Genomic DNA, 27,972 nt, shown 5'->3' with positions numbered 1-27,972 from the left:
ACATACAAACCATACAAGACCATTAAGTATTTCTAAGTGGCAAACACGTGCCAACTACCTCCCCCCAGTTTGATAATTTTGAATAATTTTACTGCTATATTTCACAAACTGGCTTAGAAGAACATTTCACAAATATTTTTAGAAGCCTTGCTGATGATTAGAGGGCATATTGCATTCAGTGCAGTATTTTTGCCCTGCCTTGAAAGGCAGTTAGCTTGATGTAACACAACAACTCATCTTTGCTGCTACTCACGTATTTATTTTTTCAAGTCCATATAGTTAGTTACAGGGATTTTCTAACATTTGGTATTAAGCTGCTACCTTGTCTTTCCCTCTGTGTGTGAAGACACACACTGTTTGAAAGACCACAAAAAAAGTAAATATTGCTCATCACCCAGTTTCCAACAATAATGGCTCCAAGGTTGTTTCAGCACCTTCTCTAAGCACTTCATAATGAATTTCTTATCTGGCTGATTTGAAACCTTTATCTCCTTTTCAACATGCTACTGATGTCAAAGATCTCCTGATAATCAAAAAAGCAAATGCTTTCAGAAATGCTTTCTTCTAATCTTTATTTTTAAAGTGAGATATATCACTATTGATGAGGGATTCAAACAAAACCATTAAGATGCTCATAGTGGGTTCATAATTAGAAAATAGGGTTTTTAAGGTCTGAACAGTTTTTAATCAGTTTGTATAAAAAATCTTGGGTGGGAAGGAGGGGAAGGAGAGTAACAAAAAGGTGAAAGATAAAACCTGAAAGCACAGGAGCCCTTCACTGTGAGTTCAGAAAGCCAATTCCCCTACCCAATACAAAATAATACATCCCAGAAGAGACCATTAAGATTCAACAAAATAAACTAGTGATTAAAAACAAACCTTCAACTTCTTCAGGAAGGACAGGACAGGATCCTTTAAGTTTAAAGCTTAGAGGAAAGTTTAATGGACTGAGATGTAATCTGGCACAGAAGACAAGGACTGTCTGCAAACAAGCCTGCTCCACAAGTTACCAAGAACTGGAATAGATCACAGTTCCTTTGATTTCTATATTACCTTTTTTATGTGTTTAAAAATCATGACTTTTCTGTACCAAAAAATGGTTGAAATGTAATGACAATGTTTTACATTTTTATAGAACTAACTACAATGGTTTACTCTGCAAAAGGAAACAGTAGTAAGAACTTTGTCTGCATCGAGAGAATAGCACAAAGAGAAATTATGCTGTCCATGTATCTTCCCTTCCACTCAAAATGGATGAGAAGAAAAAGGAAAAGCATGAGCTAGGAAATAAAGTACAGGTTAAAAGAGGGGAGAAAAAAGTACAAGTTTCTTGATTGATTAATCTAACATAGCCAGCTTTTTTTTTTTTTTTTTTTAACCTCTTAAGTTACAAAAGCAGTGGATGATTTTCTGTACAGCCCCAATCTACTCTTTTTCAGGATGTAGTGTGCAGGTAGTATTCTGAAATACAAAACAACAAGAAAAAAAGTATTCAAAGGTTTAAGATGCAAAGGAGCACAGTGATCCACAGACTACATCACCATATTCCCCTCAATAAGCCATTGACTAAGGAGAACCTTGCTAACCTCAACACTGGTCTCATCCCTTATTTATTTTCTCCAAATTCTACCAAAACCATCAGCAAGACAGCAGCTTGTTCACGTTCCTGAAGCTGCCATTTGGAAAAAAGGCAAAGCTCACTCCTGTTGCACAGTATCTATGTTGTTTCTACATATTATTAATGAATTCTTCCACTTCTGTATTTTTGTTTATAAATAACAAAATATATTAAGTTTGAATAATAATCTTTATTTCTTTATTAGTTTATTTGTAAAAGGTACAATGTAATCCTGAGCTACTGCTTTTATACATTTAGCATCATACAAAGACAGATCATTTACAGTTTGATCATTTACATTTATTGTGCTCCAAAATCCGTATCTGAATAGCATTTTGTCCTCGGAGAAACACAGATAATTTAAATTACATGTATCCCTGAAACATCCACATTAATTTACTCATCCAACCCCATTATCTAAATTACTACAGTCTAAATTACTCAGGACATTCCTTCTGAATTTAGCAAAAACTTGTTTAAAACTGTAAAGATGAGCAGTGCAAGAACTGGTCCCTCAATCCTTTGTGAATACATCATTAGAAAAAGCTTTCTGTTTCCGTATTCTCTTATTAAGTCAGTGCTAAATTGACTAGATGTACTTTTACTTACTTTGGAATGATCCAAGTAATGCTCATTTTCTTACTACAGCAGTAAATGTGAATTTACAGTGTCTCCCTTTGCAGTGACCAGTGCGTAACTCTCCCAAACAGGGAAAATCTGACATGATCAAAGGAAAGTAAGAGGCAACCCATCACCACCTTATAGTCACCTACGTGACACTGAAGTATTTCTAAACAAGTCATATGAAATGCTTCCCTTAGACCCTGTAAAGGAACTTGCACAAGTAACTGGAGTTCCATAATCCGAGCATGGCTTTTAGGATTTGCCAGTTAAACCATAAAAACAAAAACCCACCGAAGTCCCAGGATCCTTGAGAAGAAAGCATTTATCCTAACCGAAATCCAACCCTGGGTAAGTGGAAATTTAATTGGACTACCAAAAGAGCATCTCTTTACCTGAAAATCTCAAAGCATACAGTGTTTACAAATGTCTCTCTAGCAACAGTGTCACAGTCTTTTGAAGTACACTCGTAACTTTCATTTCCTGAATAAGGTCACTATGATCTTAGGCAAAAGATACAGTAAGCAGTTCAAGCAAAATGCTTATTGCTTAGGTTTTAAAGCAAGCCACTTTAATGTAATTTTAGTTAAAATGTTAAGTACAAATGTGAAGCTACTGTAGAAACACTTATAAACACTCTCGCTTTTGAATTCTTACTGATCATCTAGAAAAATGGCAGACTGATTTTAACATAACAAAAGAAATGTAAAACTTAATACTGTCTGTTGAAATAAAATTCAACACCTATAAAGACAGAGTTATGAACATGTAAACACAGCTTTAGTATTCAGAGCTAGGGAATCTAGCAGCAAAACAAACTAGTTGCATATTATGTAGTGCAATGAACATTTGTTCTTAGAGACCCCCAGTCTTAGAACTACTTTGAACAGAATGGAATCCTTACAGGAAAGATTTAAAAGTGTCCAAGATGTAATATCCAGAATTACTAGATGCTCATCTGCTATAATCTAACAATTTCTCTATGCAAGACTGTGCTCTGGATAACTGACTTTTATGGCTCCCCAGTAGCAGGCTCGAATGAGGCAGATTAAACCTAAGAGATAAGCAATAGCCCAAGAAACATACGTTGCATGAAATCGCCTGGCGAAATCTTGCGTACCAACCTGAAAAAAAGAGAAAATAAACAGTGTGAAACACAGCACTGCCTGCTCTTCAGGGAAGAAGCTGTATTAAGAAGTATTTCAGCATCTTTTTCACTTTGTTAAGGATCAATCAAATATTTTATTAGCTCAATTTTACGGTCATAAAATTGGATCGTGATCATGAGCTTGGAACGGACATCAGGAGGTCTCTAGTCCAACTTCTTGATCAAAGCAGGGTCAGCCAAATTGCTCAGTGTTCTAATTTGGTTGGGTCCCAAAAATTTCCAAGGATGGAGACTGCACAAGCCAAGCCTCTTGGGCATACCTCATGATGAAACATTTTGATCAAATTCAGGAAGGTTGTCAAAAAAATAATCTGTCTCTATTTCTGGGTGCAACTGTTTTTAGTAGGAAAAAAATGGAAAAATCCTTCAAAACTCATTTAAGCTCACACACATAAGTTATTTAGGTTGTAACACAAGTTAGAGGTATAGTGACAATCACACATGAGTCCAACTACTGGCATTTCTCAATATTTATTTTTATGATTGCGGGGTAAAAAGTTGGCTCTAGTTATCACTACCAGATACTTCAGCATGAAGTAAACCAGACAATCTTCTGAGTAACAGAATAATAGCAATGTGAGTCCTTGAGTTTGTAAATAGCTTATTATCAGCTTTTACTCCTTAGAAACATGTGTTTTCCTTTATAATTTGTACAAGTTCCAACTCTTTTGGAGTCCCATTCCCCTCCACTGCAGGAAGACTTATATTTCTGGCTATGCAGCAATATGTATTTCTGGAAACCTAGAAGTTTTGAGAGCCCTAGCGAGAGCAAGATGTTCTGGTATTTCTAAGAAGAAGTAAAAACTATTCTTCACAGAAAGATGAAAACTCAAATTTACCACCAGACAGAAAAGAATCTCAAAATGAGTGAAGATCTTTTAGGAACATTTCATTTTTCTAGCTAACTCAGATGATTAAGTCCATGGTTTTAACAGAGATGACAAAAATACACAAGTTTAAGAGGTTTTGCCTAAATGCTGGGGGATAGAAGAGGCAGTCAGTCCAGGGAGCTCCTCTGCACTATTGCAAGTATAAAACAGGACATCACTCACAGTTAATCCAACTCCAATGAAGATGCATATCATTCCGATTGTAATATATGCACAGCAACGTCTCCGAGGCAGTGCACTTCCAACAGAAGAACTGTTAGAAAATAAATGGTACTTTAAATTCAAAGAGAACCACACATAAGTATCATCAGTCTAAATGGGGGGGAGGAGGGGAGAGAATGGTAATACATATACACCATTTTGAATTGAAGAGAAATTCTACAAGTATACCAAACAGTGAAGGAGAGTCCACGTTTGTTTAAAGGGGCACTATAGATGAAGGGGGACAAAAAAAAAAATCTCAATATTTAGATACTTGCAACAAAGAGTAGTAACACACCTATGGTTTGTGTGCATCCACATCTAGGATTCACAGTGCACCCAGGTAAGAATCTTGAGTAGCCTTTGGACTGCAAAACCCAAGTTTGCTTTGAAGCTTCAGTGTGGGTTGTAAGACATCTTTTAGTCTTTTAATTCACCAATACACGTTTCTAATACATCCACTGCATCTAAGTACCAGGAAATGAGTTCTGATGCCCCAAATTGTCTTAACAGTAACAATCTGCACAATTTATTTACTGGAATATTTCACTCAGTATTGTGAATTGGCTAAATGCTACTCCATTTCTTGAATAGTAAAAACACAAACAACAACCTTCTCCCCAAAATGTTTTAGTCAGAAACATGAGAAAAAACTTCTCATGTTCAGCATGAGAAATTCCTCAGACATTTAAGTCAGTTTTAGTAACTACAAAAATCTGACAAGTTATTTTTGCTTCCCAATTTTCTTTTAGAGTTCTGCTGCAAGCTGAATTAGCTGTGCAAATCACTGCTGGCAACCAAGGTAAATAAATCCCTTGGAAGTTCTGTCACTCATCATCTAGGCTATAAACTCCAAGACAGACAGCAGTCTCTGCCTGCTGCATTAAACAAACTACAGCGCTTCAGCTAAACTGAATATAAAATGCTAATAAAACGTTAGATTTTTCGCTACAGGTTAGAAAGTTTTGGCTAGAAGCTCAGTATTGGCTGACTTAAGGTTTATTTGTCAAGCATTTCCAATCACGTACAGCTATACTAATGAGGAACATTACTTGATTCCATTGAAATACAGAGAACTGAAAGAGCCAAAGAGGTCGAGATGCTTTCATGAAACATTTACCATCTGTCTTAGAGGTAGTTTCAAAGCATCCTGAAGCATGTTATCATTAAAGTACTTGCTCCCACTCTGGGAGATCGGCATGCCTTTGGAAATACTGGGATTCTTGTACTGTGTGCAAAGATGCAAGAGAAAGTCATTTTCATCCCATGATGGTTCAACATATTTGAGATAAACACGTAACAGAAGAAAGCCCTGCTGGACTAAAGTAGCGCATCTATCATATGACTGACCAAATTTCTGGCTCCAGTTACTTAACCACATAGTAAGGCCTCATATGCTTTGCATGTGACTAGAATTTTTTAAGCATTCACCTTAGAAAGCCTTCAAATAGATTGGCTTAAGCAGCTTTACTCCAATATTATTCCTCTACAAGGAATTTCTAAAATGCCCCAGGAAAAAAAAAAAGTCCTCAAACTAGCGTGCACAGGTTGAGCTTCATCTTGTCAGGCAAGGGTTGTATATAGGTACTGCTATTTCCCCAAATGGAAATTCCCTCACCCTTATCACTGGTTAATGGTCACTATCAGCAATACTTCTACAGCCATTCTAGAGGAGGAATGTGTTGTCTAACTCCAAGTTACTGAAGGAAAACTAAACCGAACAGAAGCTGTGTAAAAGGGAAGGTAGGGAGTCAAGTCTGTAAAAATTGAGTTGATGAGCACTGAGCTTGCCAAACTGATCATAGGTTCCTTCCTCCTGCAGAACTTGCCAGCTCTATACTGAAAGTTATTTCCATTCCGGAGCTGGATAACTTAAAATCAGTAGTTCCTAGCCAGCAAGCTGGTAGAAATGTCATGCTTAACACACCTAAAACATGCATGATATTTAGTGCACTCCATATTTCACTGGAAAAGTTCATTTTGGGAAAGAAACCTTCACTTTCAGAGCTGTCTGACTTATGATCCTGTTTTTGTAATCATAGTAGTGAAGGTGCCATGTTTATTTTCCATTCATATTTCTCTCAAGCTCTGCCCCCTACTACCCATAAAAAAAGTCGGGGGAGAAATGTCCTCAAGTGATGGAGGAAAAGTAAAAAGTCTTTGTTTAATTTTAACTGCATGTTTTTCCCTCCTACAGAAAGTGAAGTTGAAATACAAATAATAAATTTCTAACAAGCATGGGAATATTCAGCAATCCCGATAAATCAGAATTTATTTTTCAGTGATACTAGCCACTGGGCCACTCTAAATAGTGAGGTTTCATTCTACCTACCCCAAATTAGACACACAATCATACAATCTAATTTTAATAAAGAAAGCTGATCCATATTACAAAACATACAAAATGCACTACGTTTGACAGTCAACTTCAGAAATAATAAAACTAGGGTCAAAGAACATTTTTCAATAGGAGAAGCTGTTTTCATTGTGTGACTAATGAGGGTGAAGACACTACAAAGCCAATGAGAAGGCAGCAGTCCACCTGCCCACAGAAGCTGTGGATGCCCCATCCCTGGAGGTGCTCAAGGCCAGGCTGGATGGGGCTTTGGGCAACCTGGGCTGGTGGGAGGTGTCCCTGCCCATGGCAGGGGGCTGGAACTGGATGGGCTTCAAGATCCCTTCCAACCCAAACCATTTTGTTAATCTAAAATCCTGTCTTACCAAGCTACTGCTTAGTAAGCAAAGGCACCTGCAGACCTTTACGCAACAGTAGCAGATACAGAAGAGACACCAAAGCCAATTAAGCATCAGGTGGTAGTAAGTGGAAAACCACAAGGGACAGAGTCTATTAAAGGAGTGGCCCAGAAAAGAACAGAGGGCCTCTTTATGTTCCAAATAATAGGAGTTATTACCATGATTTCAGATGTGCCTTTAGGAGTGTTTTTAAGAGGAAAAATCAAAATGACACTATTTTGAAGGTGAAAAGCACTGCTGGAACTAGAGGCTGCAATAATGCCAGAATCCCAACCTCTCTCTTGCTTAAAGGTCCTGCGGGTTTTATGGGGGCAAAAAATAGTAAATTAATTTGGGTTCCTTTCCTGTGGGAAGGTGGGAGAACAGGCTGACAAACAACTGGTATTTTGAAACACACAACACTACAACAGTGAAAGAAACAGTTTAGCCCCCTGTTCTCAGGTCATTGTCTATACAATAAAATAAAAACCTATTGCAACAACGTCCTCAGTAACTACATTTGTTTGTCCTGATGCAGTGGATAACGTGCATGTTGCTATGACTTCCACAAACACCTCACCCACATTGGCATGAGCAGCTTTGTAATCCATCTCCAAAAAGATTTGGTGGGTTACCAGAAAAGTGATTTTAGCCTGCATCACAGCTCATTTCCTGTATTTCCTAACAAGTGTTTTTTTTCTTTCCTTTTTTTTTTTTCTTCCCTTTTCAAAAGTGATTTTTACATGTAGGAAAGAGGACAGAAAATAAAATAAATAATACATTTGGGACCACAATGGTGGCAGGTAGAACAACCAGGCCTGAAAGGATTTTCTATTTAATTTATGTACTCTGAGCTGCAACCATTTCATTTTCTCTGAATGTTGTTCATTACTGACCTTCCTGCAAAATAAATCTTGAGTATCCCTACAATTTTACAAGGTATTCTTGGTGTTAAGATCTAGTTTGCATCAGCCAGATAGGTGGTCACAAACGAGCCATTTGCAGAGATTCACTGCAGTTTAAGTTTGTGGAAAAAGTCACGAAAAGTATTTGAGAATTTCAATCTCAACAGATGTCTTCTTGAAAGCCTTACTGTTGCAGTACTTGAGGTGTCTTTTGTTTCAATCTATACTATCCTTTTTTAAGTGACAATCACCAACTGCTTCAACAGAAGAAACGAACACTTTTGCATCCGACCCGTCAGCTACTAATGAAGAAAGTTTTGCACTAGCTGGCAATACCCCAGGTTCCCTTCTGTGTACCTGGCTACAGATACAGCGACCTCGGACAAAGGGCTGAGAGAAAGCAGCAGGTCGCTGCGGTTGTTTATTCCATCACCGCGGCTCAAAGTTCTGCCTCACCTACGCTGTGCCCTAAATCCATGCATTAGAAGCGTTTATGCTGCTGGAAGTGCAGAACTCCTGGCCATCACATCGCAAAGGCAGGAAGACACCAAGCAATCCATTCAAAGTTAAATTATAGTATTTACTGATTTGCATCCGCAGCTCATAGACAGAAATGGTTATTTGTTAAAATCTGTTTTGTGTTCTGCAACTCAGCTGCTGCTTAAGATGTCACTTTCCCAGGCTGCATTGCAGAGATAGTCCAGTTTTATTACATACACACAGCATGCTTTGCACTTTGAAGACAAAATGCTAAGGGATCTTTGACTCCATTTATTTTTTAAAATACAAGTAATATAAATCAACAGCAGGCAGGCCAAAAGATCACATGGTATAACTTTTGGGAGGAGGAAAAGAAAAAGAAAACTTCCGAACAGCAACAGCCCAAGAAGTTAAACAGCAAGTCAATTATTCTGTACTTAAGGACAGTCTAAAAAGAAAGATGGCATGAGGTTAGCTCTCAAGTGTTAAGTGATAAGAAAATAAAACATTAACTGCAACTAGTTTCAAAACAAACAAACAAACCCCACAAAACATCAGCCCTTCCCCCAGTCCTGAAAAGGAAAAAAATGAATGTGACTGCAGCCAGTAAAAACAAACAAAAAAACTGCAAAGCAATATCTCACCAAGATCCTGAGTTTATTTGACCTCAGCAAACTCAAACACATCCACTGTTCCGTACCCAATCACTTACACTCCTGAAGTTACACATACCACTACAATGACTTCTCTATCAAATACTCTGCTAAAAGATTTTTATCACTTCTGAAGGCCAAGCTATGCCAACAGCTCAAGTACATTTATTCTAAGCCTCCTGTTTCCTAAGGGACCTGCTAGTTTTCCTGTAACACACAACTGCAGTTCTCTGTTCTCAATATATAAAGCACTTGCTCCTTTAACTGGAACTTGCACTTCCCTATCAAAGGAAGGCAAGTTTGTAAATTAATCAGCAGGACAAGCAAGCCTCTGAAGTAAGATTTTTAAGTTGTATTCCACACACTCTGGTTGACATTCCATACAAATCTGAAGTATGTTGGTGCTGTAACTTTTAAATTCAACATTATTTCAACCTAATAATCCAATAATCTGTATATGCCAATCCAATAATGCCATCCTCTCCTAAAAATGGCAAAACAAATCTTCAGAACAAAAAGAAAAAAGAAAAAAACAAAAGCCAAACGAAAACAAGCCATTTTATAGCTCTCATCTTCTAATTTTTCTCTGACAAGGAATACTTCCCTCTTACTGAAGTAATAGCAAAAGAGTAGACGAGTCGCTCCAGTTTATAAATATTAAACTAGCAAACTTAGTAAGATGCTTAACATAAGGTAGTTGTTGAGTTTATGAAATCAGTAAAACCTCTTTGAAATTGACATGCTTATTTCCTTTCAGTCATTCACAATAGGACAATTTAAATTCTACTTCAGACATGTTACCTGATTAACTGCATGAAGGAGTTTGAAATGAAAATTTCAAGGATGTAAGAAAAATATTCCTAGCCGCCGTTAATTTTAGCAACCCATTTCTGTCTATTGTTAGCAGCTTATTTTTGTCTCTGACAGTTCAACCATAGCACTTTAATAAACCCAGGTTGGATTTGTCAAAAGTTACCGACTCATACATACAGTGGAAAATTCATGTGCACATAACATGCTCTTTAGCCTTGAAATTCAAATGAACATGGCAAAAATAATCAGCATGGCAAACAGATTTTACTCCAAAGACTTCTATGGAAGAAACTGGTAACTTATTTTAAAGTTAGATTGTGTAATCTTGCTTTCGTAAAACTTACATTTTTTTGCAGTGCGGGCATTTTGCTAGCGTGTTAAACCTCAGTTCCATCCACTGTAAAAAGAAAAAATAAAAAGGTTGCAAAACTGGCCTGAGAAAATGTTTGTTGTACTTCATGTTAAACGTCACTGTGAAAACATTTTTGCTTCTCAGGCTTTCCTTGACTTGTTTCTTGCTTTCTTCCGTAAATGGGGTGCCCTTTTGTCACTGGCAACATAGGATTAGGATTTCCATGCGAAAATTTCCCATGACTTGTCTTAGCATTACAAGATTCACTTGACGTAATGTGGTTTCAGCCACAGGCACAGTATGGGCAACATAACATTAATACAGTTTTTTTCCCCTCTTACTTCCAAGTCTATGAACATCCCCTGAATCAAAATAAATGTGTTTTCTTTGGCATAATTACCGATAAATGCATTTTCCCATCTTTCCCCAACCCTTGCATCACTTGGGAAGGCTGAGTTAAACATTCAAAGATTAAAGAACAAGGACACCTATTTTCTAAAATACAAGTTTTACACAAATAAAATAAAGAATGCTATTGGCTACTTAGCTAACATTTCAAAAAGGTGATACGTAAAACCATGCACAGTATAGTCACAACCATCCATGAACAGACTAAAGTCTCTCTGGGAACAGCCTCAGCAGAAGTAACACCTAGCACTACCTCCACCAAAGGTTGCAATCCTGTACCTGTTCAAAAACAGCAGCATTTCTTACACTGCCTTCTGTGGTAATACGAGTATTAAGCAGGCATTTCAAAGATGTTTGCCTTGAACAAGGGTATAACACCATCGCTCTTCACTCTGTAAGTAGTTATAGGGTAATTGCAGCTCTTCCCTGCTGCCTTTCCCAACTGGAGGTAGTTAGCACAGTCTCCTTGTTAAGCATAATTCTCCCCTCCACTCATAATTCATGCAAGAGTCACACTGCAAATTACTAGCACCTAGAAGCTACTGCCCAGGATACTAATGCCTCCATTCAGATCCTCCTTATCTCTGTGAGAAATCAGAAGTCAGTCCACTGAAGCAAATTGTATTATTTTAACTACTACAAACACAAATCAAAATCAGAGCCCATACATACAGGCCACAGAGAACATGGGACCTAGCTACGCCACAGCACCGAGAACAAATTTATGATCTTCTATGCAAGCAAACAGAGGATGTGGCCTGTAATGCCTAGCCGTACTAGTAGTTTTTTCTGTGAGCAAGGATCTGGTTCATAATGCTTACTGTACATTTTTCCTGCCTCTGTCCCTCAGTTTTATTTAATTCTAATGGGGAAAGTTCTCCACTATTTCCCCCCCCCCCCCCCAGTTCTGAACAAGGACTCAGCCAAACTGATTTAACACAGTTTGGTCTGATCCCTAAAAGGATACAATGAAAGCTTCTGTAATTCTGCTCCCACCTGAGCAACTCATTTTATGAGCATTAAAGCTAATTCCTTTAGCAGGAACGTGGAAGAAGTTGATTATTTGCATGCATCCGTGCCAGAAACTACCCTCATTTCCCTTAGGTGTCCTCAGTGACATTGGGTAACACGCAGTGGTCTGTACCAGAGGTAGCACCAGGCCTCTTCAGCGATGGTTTTTCAGCTACTTAAACTGCAATTCCAGAAATAGAAGCCAGTCTAAACCCAGGGCTTACATTTTGCGTATCTGTAATTCAGCTTCACTTCTGTATACTGTTTTATTCCAGAGTAGGCAACTGCATTTCCAAAGTTACTCATTAATGATCTTTCTATGGTTTTATTTAAGATTCCTTATCAATTATTAACCACAATCATGAGCTGATATAAACTCAAATGCATTTGAGCTTCAAAAGCATTCAGGTTCTGTTTTCATTACAGGTTACCTGGAAGTACCAGGAGCACCAACTATTATGATGCCTTCTGCACACACAGGACATACTGGTAGGAAGAACAAAAAAACTAACAACATTCAAACTACAAGAATTCAGATCACATTAGTGAAGTAAGGAAAGGTCATTTTTATATGTCTATGTGTGCTTACAAGTAGTTTAAGTTACACTTATAGCTGGTATTTTTAGGGACATGCCAGAGTGCTTTGAAGTGCCTGATGTTGTTCCATGGTGTTAATAAAATGTGAGTTTAGATACATTAGCTTTCCACAGACAACTGCTCCCCCTCCAATTGAAACAACACAATAAATGATTACCCAAATCACCAATTAGGAGACAATTATAGAGAACTCTTACACATTTCAACTGGGGATAAAAAAAAAAGAAACATCAGGTGGGGGAATTACTAGCAGAACATGACACAACTTTCTACCTTCTGAGCCTAGAATAGTTCTCAATGCATTCAGTACAAGACAAAATGAGCAAGTGTGGTTTTTTAAAGTGACTTACCCAGCCACACACAGGTGCTTCTGCCAAAAAAGCTCCTCACCTAACCCCAGTGCCACCCCAGGAGTCTCTTGGGAAAGCAAGACACCTCTGCAAATTTAAGTTCTTTAGAAAAAAATGAAATGTTTTAACTTTTTTTTTTAATTAAATTATTTCTAACTACTTTTTTATTTGATTAGTTCTACCAAACAAACTTGACAGAGCACAGTGCTTATCCTCCAGCCTGTGCCTTACGCAGTCTGCTCCTGGTTTCTGGCCCTCAAGGGTCTCTGGAAGCAGGAAGGTCACAGGAGGATGGGGGGACAGGCCCCTGCTCCCACCTGCCACCATTTCCAAATGCAGCTCAGCCCCCTGGCTCCGATGGCTACAAATCAGCCGCAGAGCCCCTGGCAGAGGGATGCAGGCAGTGATTTACTGCTGGCAGGCGCAGTAACTCAGCCACAGAACAAGTCCAGAAGCTCTCCAGAACGCCCAAACCAGATCTGTCTGCGATTTAGCACAACGGTTAAACACTTGTCTTGACCTCCATTTCTATTCTACCACTTTTTCCATGCGTCCAACTTTGAAATCTGCCAGAAACAGTGGAAACGTTAACACAAATAAGGCTACTATCAGGTTATCCAAGAAAAAAAATATTCTGATGAACAAAATGTAAATAACTACCGTAGTTCAGCTATTGCATCACTTCAGTATTAATTTATTTTCCCAGTTGAGAAACCTGAGGGTGCTGCATAGCGTGTTTTTAATAAGTTAAAAAGAACACTACACACGTGGTATGAGGGAGCAGCCCATAATTATGTTTTTTATAACAAAAATAACCTCTTTGAAAGGTGGTAAGTTGATACTCTTAGAAGACAACACAGGAAAAGCAACTGGCAATTTGACTTTCTCATCCCAGGCATTCTAGCTTTGCCTGTCTACTACATTTATATATAAAGTTTATATATGGATAAAGTCTATATTAAATATTATGTATGTAAAAATAATGTATTTCTCCCTACATAAAGTTTATATATATAACATATATATATATATATATGTTTATATATAATCTTACTGACAAGTGAATCAAAGGAGATACCTTATGGAGTTGCTGAGAGATGCATCTAGTGTTACACATTTGTTTTACAGTGTGGACATGCCAAAGTGCAGATATACCCTCACAAAACTTGAATTTCCAGATTTCCTAAAGCACTGCTACTATATGTTGCTTCCCTGCTCACTCCCAACCCCAAGCAATTTGCTGATTTTTCCTAATGAAAAAAGTTTATTTGGAGAACCTTAAACTTAATAATGGAAAAAGACAAGCAAAGAAAAGTGGGAAAGCTGTATAAAGTAAGAAAAAAGGTTTTATTTCTTGATTCTCATAAGAGAATACAAGACTCAAATTTCTAATGATTTTGAGGGTTTCTTTTTAAAACACTGTAAACCAGCCTTACCAGCAGATAGGACTGTGAATTTCAAAGTTATGCAGTTCATTAAAGCAACCATCAGATCTGAAGTCACATGCACAAATTCCCAATTAGAAACCTTAGCTTTTTAAGGCCTAATCTGGCACTTATACACAATACTAACCTTTTGTGTTTTTTTCTCATATTATGCTAACTTTTCACAGCAGAATTTCACCCTAAGTAGTTCGAAGTGTAAACTACCAAATTAACTTGGCCTCTCCACATAGAGAAAGAAAATGGGGCTAAAATAAAAACCCCATGCTTACGAGAGCGCTCAAAGTTAGTCCAACAATTTACTAATGAGATTTATACTTCATGACTCTACTAAAAAAAATATTAAACCATGGAGATTTTTTTTCTATTAAGAAAACAAAATTTAATACCATAACTCTTTTACAGCATTACTTTTGCCTATGCAGTTTTGAAACACCACTGAACAATATAACTATATTACAAAATAAAATTATGACTCTGTATCAGACTACAGTGTTTTTTTATGCAGGTACCTAAGGTGGTAATGTGGTACTATACTAAAAAATACCTAAAAAAAGGCCTTTCTCTTCCACAGGTCCAGTAATTTTCTGTTAGTAACATTATTTTTAATATTATATTTTTACTAATTAAGTTCACATGCAGACTTTCATTTAAAAGAAATAAAAGCAAACAGAAAACCCACTCCAGCTATCTCTAACTATAGACTACTGTTCTTCAGTAGGGCTTATAACAGGATTAAACATATATATGTTTTTAATATATAGGCAGAATTACTAGAAAGAATTTCTTAAGCATCTAATGGTTTCTCCGATACTACATTACTTGTAAATTCACAATCAAATTCTTATTTCCCCTTTTAAAAAACTAAGAGCCATCCCTTGCTCCCTGCATTCTTCACCTACCACATCAGTTAAGCCGTTATTACACACCCCACTGAACGATGAGCCTGATGCAAGGATTTGAAGGAACATGTCTATTCCATTACAGAGCCCATCACTTTCTCTCTCTGCTGATACACGACAACATGCAGTGCCACCTTCCAAGCTTCCCTTTTCCTTTCATGAAATGCACTCAAGTACTCCCTGGCCCTCACATATCTTACAGTCCTTTGTTTCAGGAACACAACAACACTCCAGTGATAAACACAGGTCACTCAGCTGTATCACTGATCTTAGCCATTTCCCGTAACTAAGAAAACTGACAAACATTTCAGCACTGCTAGGTAATAGTTAAACCTTACTTATCGCAGAGAGTGTTCCCAACTCAGAATTCAAGTACAGCAGACCCTTATTGATATAAAAGAAAAAATGCCTTAGCAACAAAAGAGTATTCTGCATCCTTCCACTACAAGAGCAGGAGAAACTTTCAGCCTTGGATATAAACCATAATCTCCACATCATTAACAGCTGACAGACAGACTAATGGTTTAGTGCTATAATCAACAGAATTCAGGGTCCCATGCAGAAAAGGTAGAAACTATGCCATCTCAGCCACAGCAGAACATAGCCATCATTGTGAATCCAAACGGAACCCAGTAAGCGTAACTTCCTCTTCCAGCACTGTCAACTCTTGTACCTCTGAGAGGAAACAATGACTTTGGGCTTTACCCATGCACTCACAGGAAAACCAATACACATTTTCTTGAAATGCAAAGATTAACCAATACAGACTAGATATCCACAGCAACATGAGCACAGGAGAAGCTTTAGTTCCTCAAAGATCCCATAGAGTGAGACAATACATTCTTAGAAGTGTTTACAATAGCCTGAGCAATACCATGTTTTGGTGAGGAGAATCTGGTGCTTTACTTACAAGGAATGTATTTCCACAGTGCCCACACACCACTCTAGTTCCATCTGGTTGAACTGGCAAGGCAGGCTGAGCTGGCTGCTCTTCTGGGATCAGCATTACTGGACCAAGAGTAATGATGCGTCTACTGCGTTAAGAACATTAAGTGTACACGTAATTAAGCAGGCAAAAGGATGATGCACTGAAGCAATTAGTTCAGTCAGTCACTACCAAATATGTTATACTTTTAAGCTACAATAGTATTTTTAAAGAGATGATGGACCACATTTTGGTTTTTCTCTAAGGTGTCTTCATTCAGTTTCAAAAACATTCTTTCGCTATCAGCCACACAAGCCAGAACCCTGTACAGATCAAAGACGTATCATATGATGGTAGAAACACTCCTCAGGAAAAAGAAATCTTAATAACTAGGCTGAGCAAGCCTGTGAAATGGAATGTACATGCCTATGTGAAACATGTTGAAAGAGTCCCTGCTCTTTCATAATCTAACTCTTCTTCCCAAGTCAGATTCTGCTTCTTCCCACACTACTGACAAACAAGTTAACATAAGCAGCATCTATGCATTTGTATGGTAAAAATACTGTTCAAATTGAATGAATTAGAGGAAAAACACCCTATTTTGACTAAACACAATTATTTCACCTGAAGGAAAAAAATTAGATCGTAAGCATTTGCTTTTATGTTCAGTGCATTTCCAACTTAATTATACAATTTGTCATCCAAAATGACAGTACCCACATTAAGAAACAAAAAGCAAAACAAGGATCAGACTTCCTACCATGAAAAAAAAAAAAGAGAAGGGAAAAATGAAAGTATTATTTAACTTATACTACATCTTATCTACACTTATGCAACCAGCATCGTAGGCTGGATGGCCTTCCTTCAAACTAGAGCCTTCCATTTACAGCAAAGAGTTGGGTAGTATGCTTCAAACTACTCCAATTTTACTTGTCTTTTAATAAGACAAATACACAGGCTATCTCAGGAAAACTGCTGAGATGCAGTCTTTCAAGAAGTCTTTTAATAAAATTGGAGACCTTCTGCTTCAACCTGTTTACCAAATGTATGATGCATTACAACCGAAGTTTCCCAGAACACTTTCCCCTCTACAAAAAGATTCCCAATGTTATTGGTTTTCCCTAATACCATAGTAATCAAAAGAAATTAAAAAAAAATCCTCCCCCTCTCCCACCAGGTCTCAAACTATGACTCAAAACCAGAAGAGACAACAGACTGGTGACTAGGGCACTCTGTGTGGTAGTCTCTATTCAACTATCTGCAGACCCAGCTTTCATTTCAGTCTCTCCTATTTGGGCTGAAACACTCAAAAATGAAACACTCCTACCTCAGTGGGATCTTTAACACTGTAAGCCCAACAGTAAGAATGCCAACTATGGCAATCACACTTGTTCCTATTCTAAACGTTGTGTAAATTAAAGTTGAGAGTTAGGAAGAGATTGAAAGCTCAGTGTAACAAAGAAAGGAGGACAGGACCGAAGCCAACCTACTGCTTCCTTTTCTGTTTCATTCTGAAATCCCCACTCTGCATCGGGCAAAGTGAGCAACCTGTGCATTTGCAGTAATTAAGTTTGCAGGAAATTATGGATGTTACTCTTACCAGTTTGGTCTTGGACAGCCTATTTTCCGAGAGGTATCCTTACAGATAAGAAGACAATTACACTGACATCTAACATACTTCTTCCCTGAAGGAGGGTTTTTGATTGGCTAAACAAAAAAAGCACAGAACACACATGAGAAGTCACAGCAATTCACTTTCTTCCTCTTAAAAGTACGAGAAAACAGAACAACTTAAGACTGACAAGATCTTCTTAACAGAGGAATACAGTTCCTCTTACAGATGGAAACTTGTGAGTCAAGAAAAAATTAAAAGTTTTTCCTCTACCTCCCTCCCCCCACAAAAGAGGAAGAAGTGAAAATTCCACACAAGAATATTTTCAGTAACAAGAAATTCTGAAAACTAATGGAAAAAAGCATTCATATTTTAGCAATAAAGAACACCAGACTTAAACTCATATTAAAAAAAAAAATAAATGAACTTTAGTAGTGGTATATTTTTAAAAAATAACATCAACATATCAAAAAATCCTCTTTGCCTGGTGTAATGGCTTTATTTAAAAGTGAAAGGATGAAAGTCTGGCTCTCAGTTATTACCAGAATATGCAGACTTAGCTGAACTGTCATATTGTTTTAAAGTGTATTGAACTCATCTTCTTCAAACCTGGCAGTCAAGTTTCTGGATCTCTTTCATACAGAAAATCACAAGTCTCAAAACCTGGATAATACTGTGGCCTGAAACATTATATATTGGCAGGGAAAGTGAGTATTAGTGTAAGGTTCTCTACTCTTGCTTTTAAGTGAAAAAAGAAAAAGTTTTCCTACAGATTTAAGGAGTCTTTTTCTTCTAGATATAATTTAAAGTGCTTCTCCTAAAATACGATCCAGTATTTTGCAAGAAAATGCCCCCAGTAGATCTGGAGTGCCTCAGTTATCAGATCCCCAAACTAAAACCAGATAGGAAAAAAAAATAGAAGCAGAAGCTCAAAAGCCAAAGACTTGAATTAAGAAAAGAGGAGGAGGAGCAAAAAGGTCTGCGATCACTACAGTAAGTGGAGCAGAACCTGTAATTTCTGTGTTTCAAAACTGTTGTGTAGTGGTTTGTTAGCATGCTAACAAATTGACCTAGTAGAATTTCAAGAAGAAAACACACATCCAGGGAAAAGCGTGGGTTAAATAACTTTGTTTCTTCCAGTCGAAAAATAATGAAGTCCTCATTTCTCTTAATCCCACTAAAAATAATTTCAGAAAACATTTTGCCCTTCTTTACGGAGGAGTAATTACTTAAACAAAACCTTTGCTTTTTGTCCCCTGCCTCTGAATGAAAGCCTGCTGATGTGGCTGGTCAGAATACGAAGATTTGTTCTAGCTGCTTAAGGCAGCTAGTTGTACCAGCAACCCTTGAACTTGCACGCCAGGTACACTAGCAGTGGGTTGCACTGACAGGGCATCAGCAGGGATGTCAGCCTGAGGCTCACCCTTTGTAGGTGAGGACCTACGAATGACACCGTTCAGCTTCCCACCGCTTCCCTCCACAGAAAGAAAATGCTCAAAATCCATTTTTTACCGTAGCTTCATTGCACACTGTGCACTTAACCACATGTTGGTGTAGCTTGCCATCCAAATTGATTAGTGACTGGCACACGCGGCAGTTAATTACAGGAACACCACTGGCATCTGGACTTGCAATGGCAGTATATGGAGGTGGAAGCTCTGCTGCAAGAGATCATGAAATCTCAGGTGAAAAATCAAACTGGATCCTAAAACAGTCAGCAAATACGGTCTCTAACAGCCACAACCTCAAGGAAAAAAATGAATTAAAGGGAAAAACACATGGAAGTTAATGATTAGTATAAACATAAGACAAATAGTATATAATATTAAAAACATTATATAATATCCCCCAATTCTGTGTAACAGTACATCAGTCATAGCTCTACATAAAACTTATCAGCAACACAAAACCACCAGAAATCATCACAGATGGGTAAAAATAAAAGTCCTGTTAAAGAGGAAAAATTATGAAAATGAATCACTGTAAAGATCAAGGTATTTAGCCCCAACTAGCTCAATGCTCGGTGCATATAACGGAGGCCAGGAGTCCCAGCATTTAAAAAAGAAAAGGTGAGGGCATACACAGCAGATCCCACAAGAGACCAGGACATCTCCTGGATGGGAAATGCTCCTTTTTTTCAGTTCCAACAAAAGAACACCTTGAAAATAGATGAACTGAACCTTAATAGCTTCTGCTTTCAAGGGTTCCGGATATTTTTGTTGACCAAAAGCCAAAGTATGGATGCACAGGGGGGTTTTTAGTCACTTAAACTAGAGTAGCACAACAAGGAACACAGAAGCCTTGTGCTTCTGTGGAAGAGCCAATTTCAGCTCCCGAGCCCACAACAAACGAGGGAGGAAACGCTCAGGATCCTTCTCAGTTTAAGAATCCTTGGAATAAAAACAATTCCACATAAACTCTCACAAGCTTACTACCACAATTATTTGGCATGTAACAGGTTTTATTTCATCAAGTTCAGGGTTCTTCAGGTAAACAAACAAGGAACAGGCATATTTAGTAGTTCATAGTTAACTTTTTTTGAATATAAACTTGGAATACTCTGCAGCCTTGGACATCAATAAATTATTTCAGGATTACATCCAACGAGCCACTGAAGTCTTCACAGAAGTAATGAGAGATTAGCAGTCTTTCAGCTTATAAACAAAGCAGTATCTGCTGAAGTGGAGGGAAATCACAGGCTACTATCAAAGCTGACAAGCCCAAGCATTAAATTTAAGCCTGTAAGGAGGCACACATCACTCCTTGACTCTGTTTTAACATCCATGTTGCAAACTGGAGGGATTTAAGAAATTCCATCTGTCCTTAAGATCCAAAACACCATCACAAAGCTTTACAGCATCTTCGTTGTTCCATGCTCTCTTTGCTACTTGGTCCACAAACAATCCAGCCCAGCACTTCATTTTAACTCTCACCAGAGACAGGTGGACATCTTGAGGATCTCAGGATAGCATCCAGCATACTTGAATTGATGAGACACAAAATTCATTTATATGCAGCAATACAATTCTGATGTAATCGCACAGACTGATGCTCCACGACTTGAGATAGGGAACTTCACACCTTCAGCTTTGACATCGTGGTTGCAGAAACCAACATCCTTAAGAAATATCAGGTAACAGAATGTTCTTCTGATTTTTTTTCTGTTTCTGAGAAATTACAGCATACAGTTGAAAAATTTAAGAGTAGCTTTATTTTGCAATACTGCGATAGTGGATTTTCAGTATGAGACTGCCACATACAGGGAAAAAGATATAGCAAGGTACAAAACACAAAAACAGGAAAACAAAACACAAAAGCAAAACAACAACAACAAAGAATATCAACTTATAAAATAAAGCAAACATACTTCGCTACCCAGAAACAATCTCAAGCCCACTAGATCATAAGAAATGCAGAAAACAGTTCTGAAATTTAGACAACTGGAAGAGCAGCATCTTAGCTGTGAGTGTTCAAGTTAAGGTTGCTGCAAGGGGCTTGCTGGCCATAAGCAGGCTCCCTGACTGCTTCTGCAGCTAGCAACTGGTACGCTCCCTGGCTACAAGGAAAAGGAGACACAAAACAAGGAAAAGGCACCTTCTTCAAACTCTGTCAAGAAATTACAGCTCAGTCCCAGCTGCCAGGTCACTTCTGTAAAGCAACAACCAGGTTGCAGGCCTTCTTTGCATGGTTCTCTCCATTTACAGTGAGAGTTTTCAACTCCTGGCAGCGGAGCACAGGGCAGAGGTATTGAGGAAAGGCAAACAAGGGTACTAGAGAGGGGAGGGAAAAAAAAAAAAAGGCATATCCCCAAGCCTTTCAGCTTTCTGTGATCCTGGAATACTTTAAGAATCTGCAATTATACTCTTCCAGATATTTACAAGATTCTATAACCTCCCTGTAAGCAACAACTCCTTGGATTTTCGAAGTTGGTCAGATAATGTATGCAAGCACTGAGACAACCACTTCTCCAGCCTCATACTGGAGCTGCTTGGCTTCCAGGTAAGCAGCCTCTTCACTCCTGTCCTGCTGCCTCAGCAGATTTACAATAGCAAGCAAATAATGGCTGCTTTTCAGGGTGGTGCTGCAGCAAATAACATTTGCCATAGAGCAGAAAGCTGGAGGTATCTTGGCACTGCAACCTTCATGTTTAAAGAATTGCACTTGGAAAAGCTCAGAAGAGAAAAACTACCAAAGTGCCCCCCCACCCACCCAAAAAAAAAAAAAGTGTAAAGAGAAATACAGTGGGGGAAAAAGCTAAAAAGGAAAATAAAGGAACTGTCTTGTCTCAGCTTTCTGCTCATTATCCCTTACTAAAAATGGTAGCCACTTTCAAATCATATTAACATATGTACTTGGTATGACTTTTGTCTCTCTGTTTTTTTCTCCTCTTTTTTAGCAGCTTAAATTACAGGCTAACATCTAAAGGAACAGTTCATGAAGGTCCACTGTGCTGGATGTGAATGGTTGGTAGACAAATTTCACATACATGCTGAGGTTTCAGAATGCATCTAATGAGATACTGAATGTCAGTATTCTGCTACTGACATTCTAGTTTATTGCCATGTTACCATTTTTTCTTCTAAAAAAATAATAAACCAATAGCAATTAGATCAGCAAGAGTAGCAGAGTATCCTGCCATGCAGTACAGCTTACTCTAACTTAAAATTCCCTCATCACCCTCACAGGAGAGAGGGATGCAATGGAAGAAAACACATATTCACCCTTAGAAAATTGCTGTACTTGGGCACTTTCCTCCTTTTATATTCCAAAAGGCAGGAGCCACAGGGAACTGCTTGCAGCTTACCTTGGTCAAATATAAATGGGCTTGTTGGCTTTGGAGGGGTAGTTTTTTAAATATAGATGCTTTATGCTGAGCTGGGAGGGGGTGGAGGTAAAAAGTTAGTGATCTATGTCAGGGACTGGTAGTTAAGGACTGAAAAAGCCTGAAAAAACAAAACAACTGGGAAAAAAAAAAAGAAAAAGAAGAGTAACACAATAATCGCTCTACTACAGGAAGCAGAGCTGACGGTCCCTGCCTTTGTCCATGTGAAAAGTTTCTTAAACACCGTGCCCTGTGTCCACATCTAAAAGATTTTTTCTTGCTCACTGCCATGGCCAGGAACAAGCCATGGCCAGGACTCAAGCGTTCAACCACCCACCAACTTGTGCAGAAAAGGGTCAGCTGGGTCCCAGCTGCAGCCCAACAAGGGAAGAGGAGACTACTGTGAAACCACAGCCTCTCTAATTTAAAGCTCAGGATTACATATTGGGCACAGCAGATAATTACAAGTATGGGGATAAATCTATTAGCGTACATTCAGGTGGTAGTTTTGGGCAGTGAGGGCTTCTTCCTCCTTCCTCTACCTCTCAAGCTGCATGGCGTTCTGGTAGTGTCAAGCAAGGAAGCACTGCAGAAATGGGCTTTAAAAACAAACTCCATTTCCCCATGAGAATGTTTCTTCACCCTGCTTGTGTTAGGGAGAGAGATAAAGACTGCCCGTTAGATAAGAAGGCTGTTTAGCTGGCACACCCCAGGAGCTGCTTTCTCTGAGGGTAACTGGTGCACACAGGTACAGAGCAAGGGAAGCAGGGCTATTTGGTCCAAGTGACCCCTTTGCAAAATTTTGCTTTGCAGACATTTTTCTTCAAGTTTTATAAAGCAGTATGTGTGTATGCGTGTACATATATATATATACACATACATATATATATATATATATAAAGTGGTACTAGGTTCAGTTGCTTGTGAACTGATTAAACGAGATTCTAAACTTACTCGAAGTTGGTATTTAAAAAAAGCTTTACAGTCCCTCCTCGCTGAGAACAAGCTGCTTATCTCGAGTACCACACCCAGCCACTGCTGCCAAATTAGTTAACAGGAGTTACAGACACAGCAGGACAGGGGTACTAACCAAAATGTGCACGTGGGGTCCAGTTTGTTCCTAGGTCACACATTTTAACCCAGGTTTAAACGTGAGTCGCTGATCTGATACGTTTTCATTACTTTTCAAGTATATAAAGGCTTTTTTTTTTAATAGATTGAAATGTACATGAAAGTAACAAGGATTCCTGAGAACAAAAACATCGAGTAAGGAGACTTCAAACTACAGTGGATGTCTGGAATTTTTAAGCTACAAAACCTCAGGGATGGTGGCAATCCTACACAACTTCATTGCAAACATAATGATAATAAAAAAAAACACTCTCTTGTTTTTCAGTCTGGTACTTGTTTGTGCAAATGGAAGTTACCCAGCCATAGCACTAACTGAAGTACATGTTCATATCAAGGCAAAGAGGCCTAGCTGGCCACTAGTTTAAATATTATTCAAAAGGCATACGTGCTCGCTTGTAGCATTCTAGTTACATACATATGCAATAAATCTATACAATTATATAAAAACCCTTGAGAAATAGCCAACACACTGGAGCCAGTGACAGCAGGACTGTAAGCTTACATTTCAAAGGCCAGTAAAGCTACACTAATCTTATTCAATCTTAAACGTCAGCTTTGTTTTCCTTGATTTCTGCTGTGAAATGTTTAAGTGGATAAAAAAATATATTAAAACTGAAGGCTTACAAATCACATTAAGCTTCATAAGTAAAAATTTTCACCTGGTTACTAAATATTCAATATTGATCAACAAGATGATTTCTGTAAGTCTGCAGAAGAAAGTTAATACCACATCATTTTAAGTCCAGATTCCAGATTCGTATCTGTGTTTTCTGGCTCTTCATAAGAATAAAGCCCAAACCAGCTATGGCCTTGAAATGAGTTTGCAAGGACATCCCAGTGATCGTGGGCATCGACCACCACGCTGCAGTGGGCTCCCTTACCACCGTACCCGGCTGCCAGGGCACAAACCCATCTGCTGAAGTGCTCCGATGACGGCCAGGGATGAAACAGCGATTTGGGTGCTTTATTTGCCCTGCCTGGACGCTTTAACGCTGTGCCTCCCCCACTCAGCGCCCTGCAGCTCGCCCTACTGAATTCAGGCGCTCCGCGCTAAGCATCTTTGACTTAATCCAGCTCCTAATTAATGGGAAAACCAAAGTCCCACAATTACCTCGCAAGCTCCGACCTGCGAGCTGGTTATGAGGCAGACTGGTCCGGACCTGCTCTGCGACTGTAGGCGGTTATTATTGCCATTTTTTTTTTTGATTATTTTTTTTTTTAGGGAACCCAATCCGGCGCAGCGCACGGCCTACCCGGCCCCACACGGCGTTACCGGGCCGGGGTCCCCCCATCTCCCCCGGGGTACTGCGGGGGGCTCGGGGCCAAAATGGGGGGGATCCGACCCCGCTCCCCCCCACCCCTGCCGCCCACCCACAAAGGCCGGCAGCGGCTCCGCGTCCCCGGGTCCGTCCCCGCCTTACCTCGGGGGCTGGTGTCCGGCAGGTAGGGCGGCGCGGTGGGGGTGACATTGCCGGAGCTGGGCGCCGAGAGCAGCGGGGAGCGCTCGTCCACCCCCTCGGCAGCCATGGCTGCGGCGGGCACGGCCCTCCCCGCTGCCGGCGTGCGGGCGGGTGGGCGGCCGTGCCGGGGAAGAAGGAGAAGGAGGAGAACGAGGAGGAGGAGGAGGAGGAGGAGAAGCAGCGCAGAGGAAGGGGCTGGGATGAACGGGCCGCGGGGAGGAGAGAGGCGGGGGCTGGGGCAGCCGGGCCTGCCTCCGCCCGGCCCCCTCGGCGCCCGCAGGGCTGGGCCGCTCCGCTCCTGTCAGCCCCGGCAGGGCCCCAGGAGGGTCCCCGGGGACCCCCACTCCGACCCCGGCTGTCTCCAGGGGGCTGGGGGCTTCCCCCGGCCCGGTACCCCCGAGAGGGAAGGCGGGGGAGGGCTGAGCAGGAAGGCGTCGCGAGGAGAAGCGTAACAATCTTCAAAAAAATAAAGAATTCCACACCAAAACCTGCTTTTGAGTTTTTATTTTAATCGTTGTGATTATTATGGGTACCAATATCAGAGAAGGCCGGGGGGGGGGGGGGGGGGTGTTATGGGTGGCTTGGCTGTGAGCAGGGTGCAGAGGGGGCCTGGCTGAGGCGCTGAGGGGTGACCACGGTGGCAAACTCTTAAAGCCTGTTGAAACGCGAGGAGATAAATCGTGTTAAAAAACCTGCTGCTCAACCGAGCAGGAGCTCCTTGGTGTCACTGAGCTCTCTGAGGACATGAGGACTTCATTTCCTTCTGCCTGAAAGCCTGCTCAGGCACCATCTGGAAGTCTCAGGCAGAGAAGGGGGAATAGCCTTTCCCAGTGAATTTTTCAGCCCATATTGACATAAGACAGATGTTTTTCATCTGTGTGTCATGTCAATCCATTGTCCAGAGGTCAGAGATTGACAGGCTGCGATAACACAAGAAGAGGCTACTTTGTACAAAATCAGACTTCAGCGATGGCTGCCAAGTGGCACCCCACATCCCAACCGTGCGGTTACCCAAAGCCAAAGAGCTTCTTGAAATGTTTTATACGGAAAGCACTGAGATGTTTTCATAAGAATTGGGTAATGAGTCACAATTGGAAACCTTTATCAGATGAGATTGTGGCCTGAGATTTCAGTAGCTGCTCATTTTTTTAATAACATATTTTATAAGATAAAATAGTATATGATTTTTAAAATGTCAGTGGAAGCAGTTTTCCACAAAAGAATTAGAATCTAGGAAATCAAGCTTATAAATAGACCGATGAATTTGAAGGCCTAGGAGAAATAATCAAAAAATTAAATAGAGGCTGAAGTATTTCTAAGATTTAAATGCTTCATTTATAATAACTAGAATATGGAATAAATAAGCTAAAGTAATATTGAGATGAAAGAACAATGTTTTCAGAGATTATTTGAATGCTTCTAAAAAAAAGGTTTTGTAGTAAATTTTGAAATACTCTTCATTCTTTCCAATTTTGGACAAAATAACATTTTAAAATGTTATTTCATGCAGGAATATACTCTGAGTCTGAGCTAGCTCTGATGTTACCACGTAAGGAATAATATACTGCAAAGCAACTGGTTGTTTGGCCAGCTGTCTTCATCACGTAGGAAATGCAGTCATACCATGGCAACTGCCCTTCCTTACAAATACGGTAAATAACCTGAAGGTGCTTTTTTGGTATAAATTTGATACAGCTTTCAGTTTCAGTCAGCTTAAAAAGAACTCTTTCAAGATCAAGTCAACAGTTAAAGACTTTTTTTTTTTTGGTGATGAATTTTAGGGATTTTTAGGATTTTGTGCCCCCAAATCCTTTGTCTCGCTGAGGTACTATTAGGCTGATATTTGCAGGCCAAAAATAGTAATATTACTCATCAGGGTGTATCTTCAGCCCATGGTCTTGATACCACATGCTCCGTTTTCAACAAATACAGAGGCATAAGCTTTATTTTAGAGTCCTAATACAGGAGCTGGCATTTACAACCAGGTTTCTTTATCATTTTTCTTGTTTTGGGAAGGATAGAAAATATATTTTATTTTAAAGCTGTCAGCTAGTCAGCAGTGAGTTCCGCCAATACTCAGTCCCTCCTGCTGCAATTACAGAAAATTGACCTCTGCCCTAAACAGATGTTCTGTGCCTCAGAAGACGACTGAAAACCCTGAGATCACTCCCAGCTGCCCAAAGTGAGAGCTATGTCACAACTCAGTGTGACAGTTCAAGCCTGCACACACAGGTGAGAATTGCTGTTATTAAACATCCCAGCGTGCTGACCTATTCTTTGAAATATGATTGTCATCTAAATAAGTACAAAAAAGCATTCCTCCAGCTCCTGGGATTTGACTTGTCAGAGACCTTTACACTTTTTAGTCACCTGAGCTGCTAAGCAGTCTAAGTAACAGCAATTAGGGAACAGCTCAGTCATTTGTCTCCGTTTTTCAGTATTCTGAGTCTATGCACCTAAGGATGTCCCAGTGTTGCAGCCTGACGTGTAGATGTGCTCACACTGTGCAATCTCCAAGTGAAGTTAGGTGGACCCAGCTAGTAACAGCAGGAGGTACCAAATGCTGCCCAGTCAAACAATATGATGTATTTGGCTAGTAACAAACATTCTTTGAATGTTACTCAGGCTGTAAATGGAATAACTCAATCATTGGGTAAATGCTTAATTACATGTTTAATTATACCATTGTGCAGTTCTCCATCTATGAAAATCCTGCCTTGCTCTGCGGGTGTGATGCTCACCCTAGAGCAGCCCTGCTCATGGCTCAGCTACTCAGAGGATAAGTCACTACTCAAATTTCGTACCAGCGCGTTACTAGTACATGGTGCAAGGAACAATGCGCGTTTTTCTACCTCATTGCCCCTAGGCTCCTCTGAAA

At 39.5% G+C, this 27,972-nt stretch overlaps 1 protein-coding gene across 1 annotated transcript; it reads right to left on the bottom strand.

The window, feature by feature from the left end:
- Positions 1–1,792: 1,792 nt before the first annotated feature.
- Positions 1,793–25,321, bottom strand: PIP4P2 (phosphatidylinositol-4,5-bisphosphate 4-phosphatase 2). Its single transcript, XM_083824803.1, has 7 exons — positions 25,056–25,321; positions 19,194–19,342; positions 17,670–17,776; positions 16,055–16,178; positions 10,427–10,479; positions 4,460–4,550; positions 1,793–3,363 (listed from the first exon to the last, which is right to left on the bottom strand). The coding sequence occupies exons 1-7, from the start codon at positions 25,159–25,161 to the stop codon at positions 3,220–3,222; spliced, it is 774 nt and encodes a 257-aa protein (XP_083680929.1). The 5' UTR covers positions 25,162–25,321; the 3' UTR covers positions 1,793–3,219.
- Positions 25,322–27,972: the final 2,651 nt, after the last annotated feature.

Source organism: Anser anser, assembly GCF_964211835.1.
Source record: "Anser anser genome assembly, chromosome: 2".
NCBI classification, from domain to species: Eukaryota; Metazoa; Chordata; class Aves; order Anseriformes; family Anatidae; genus Anser; species Anser anser.
This window is presented reverse-complemented; position numbering and strand designations above follow the sequence as displayed.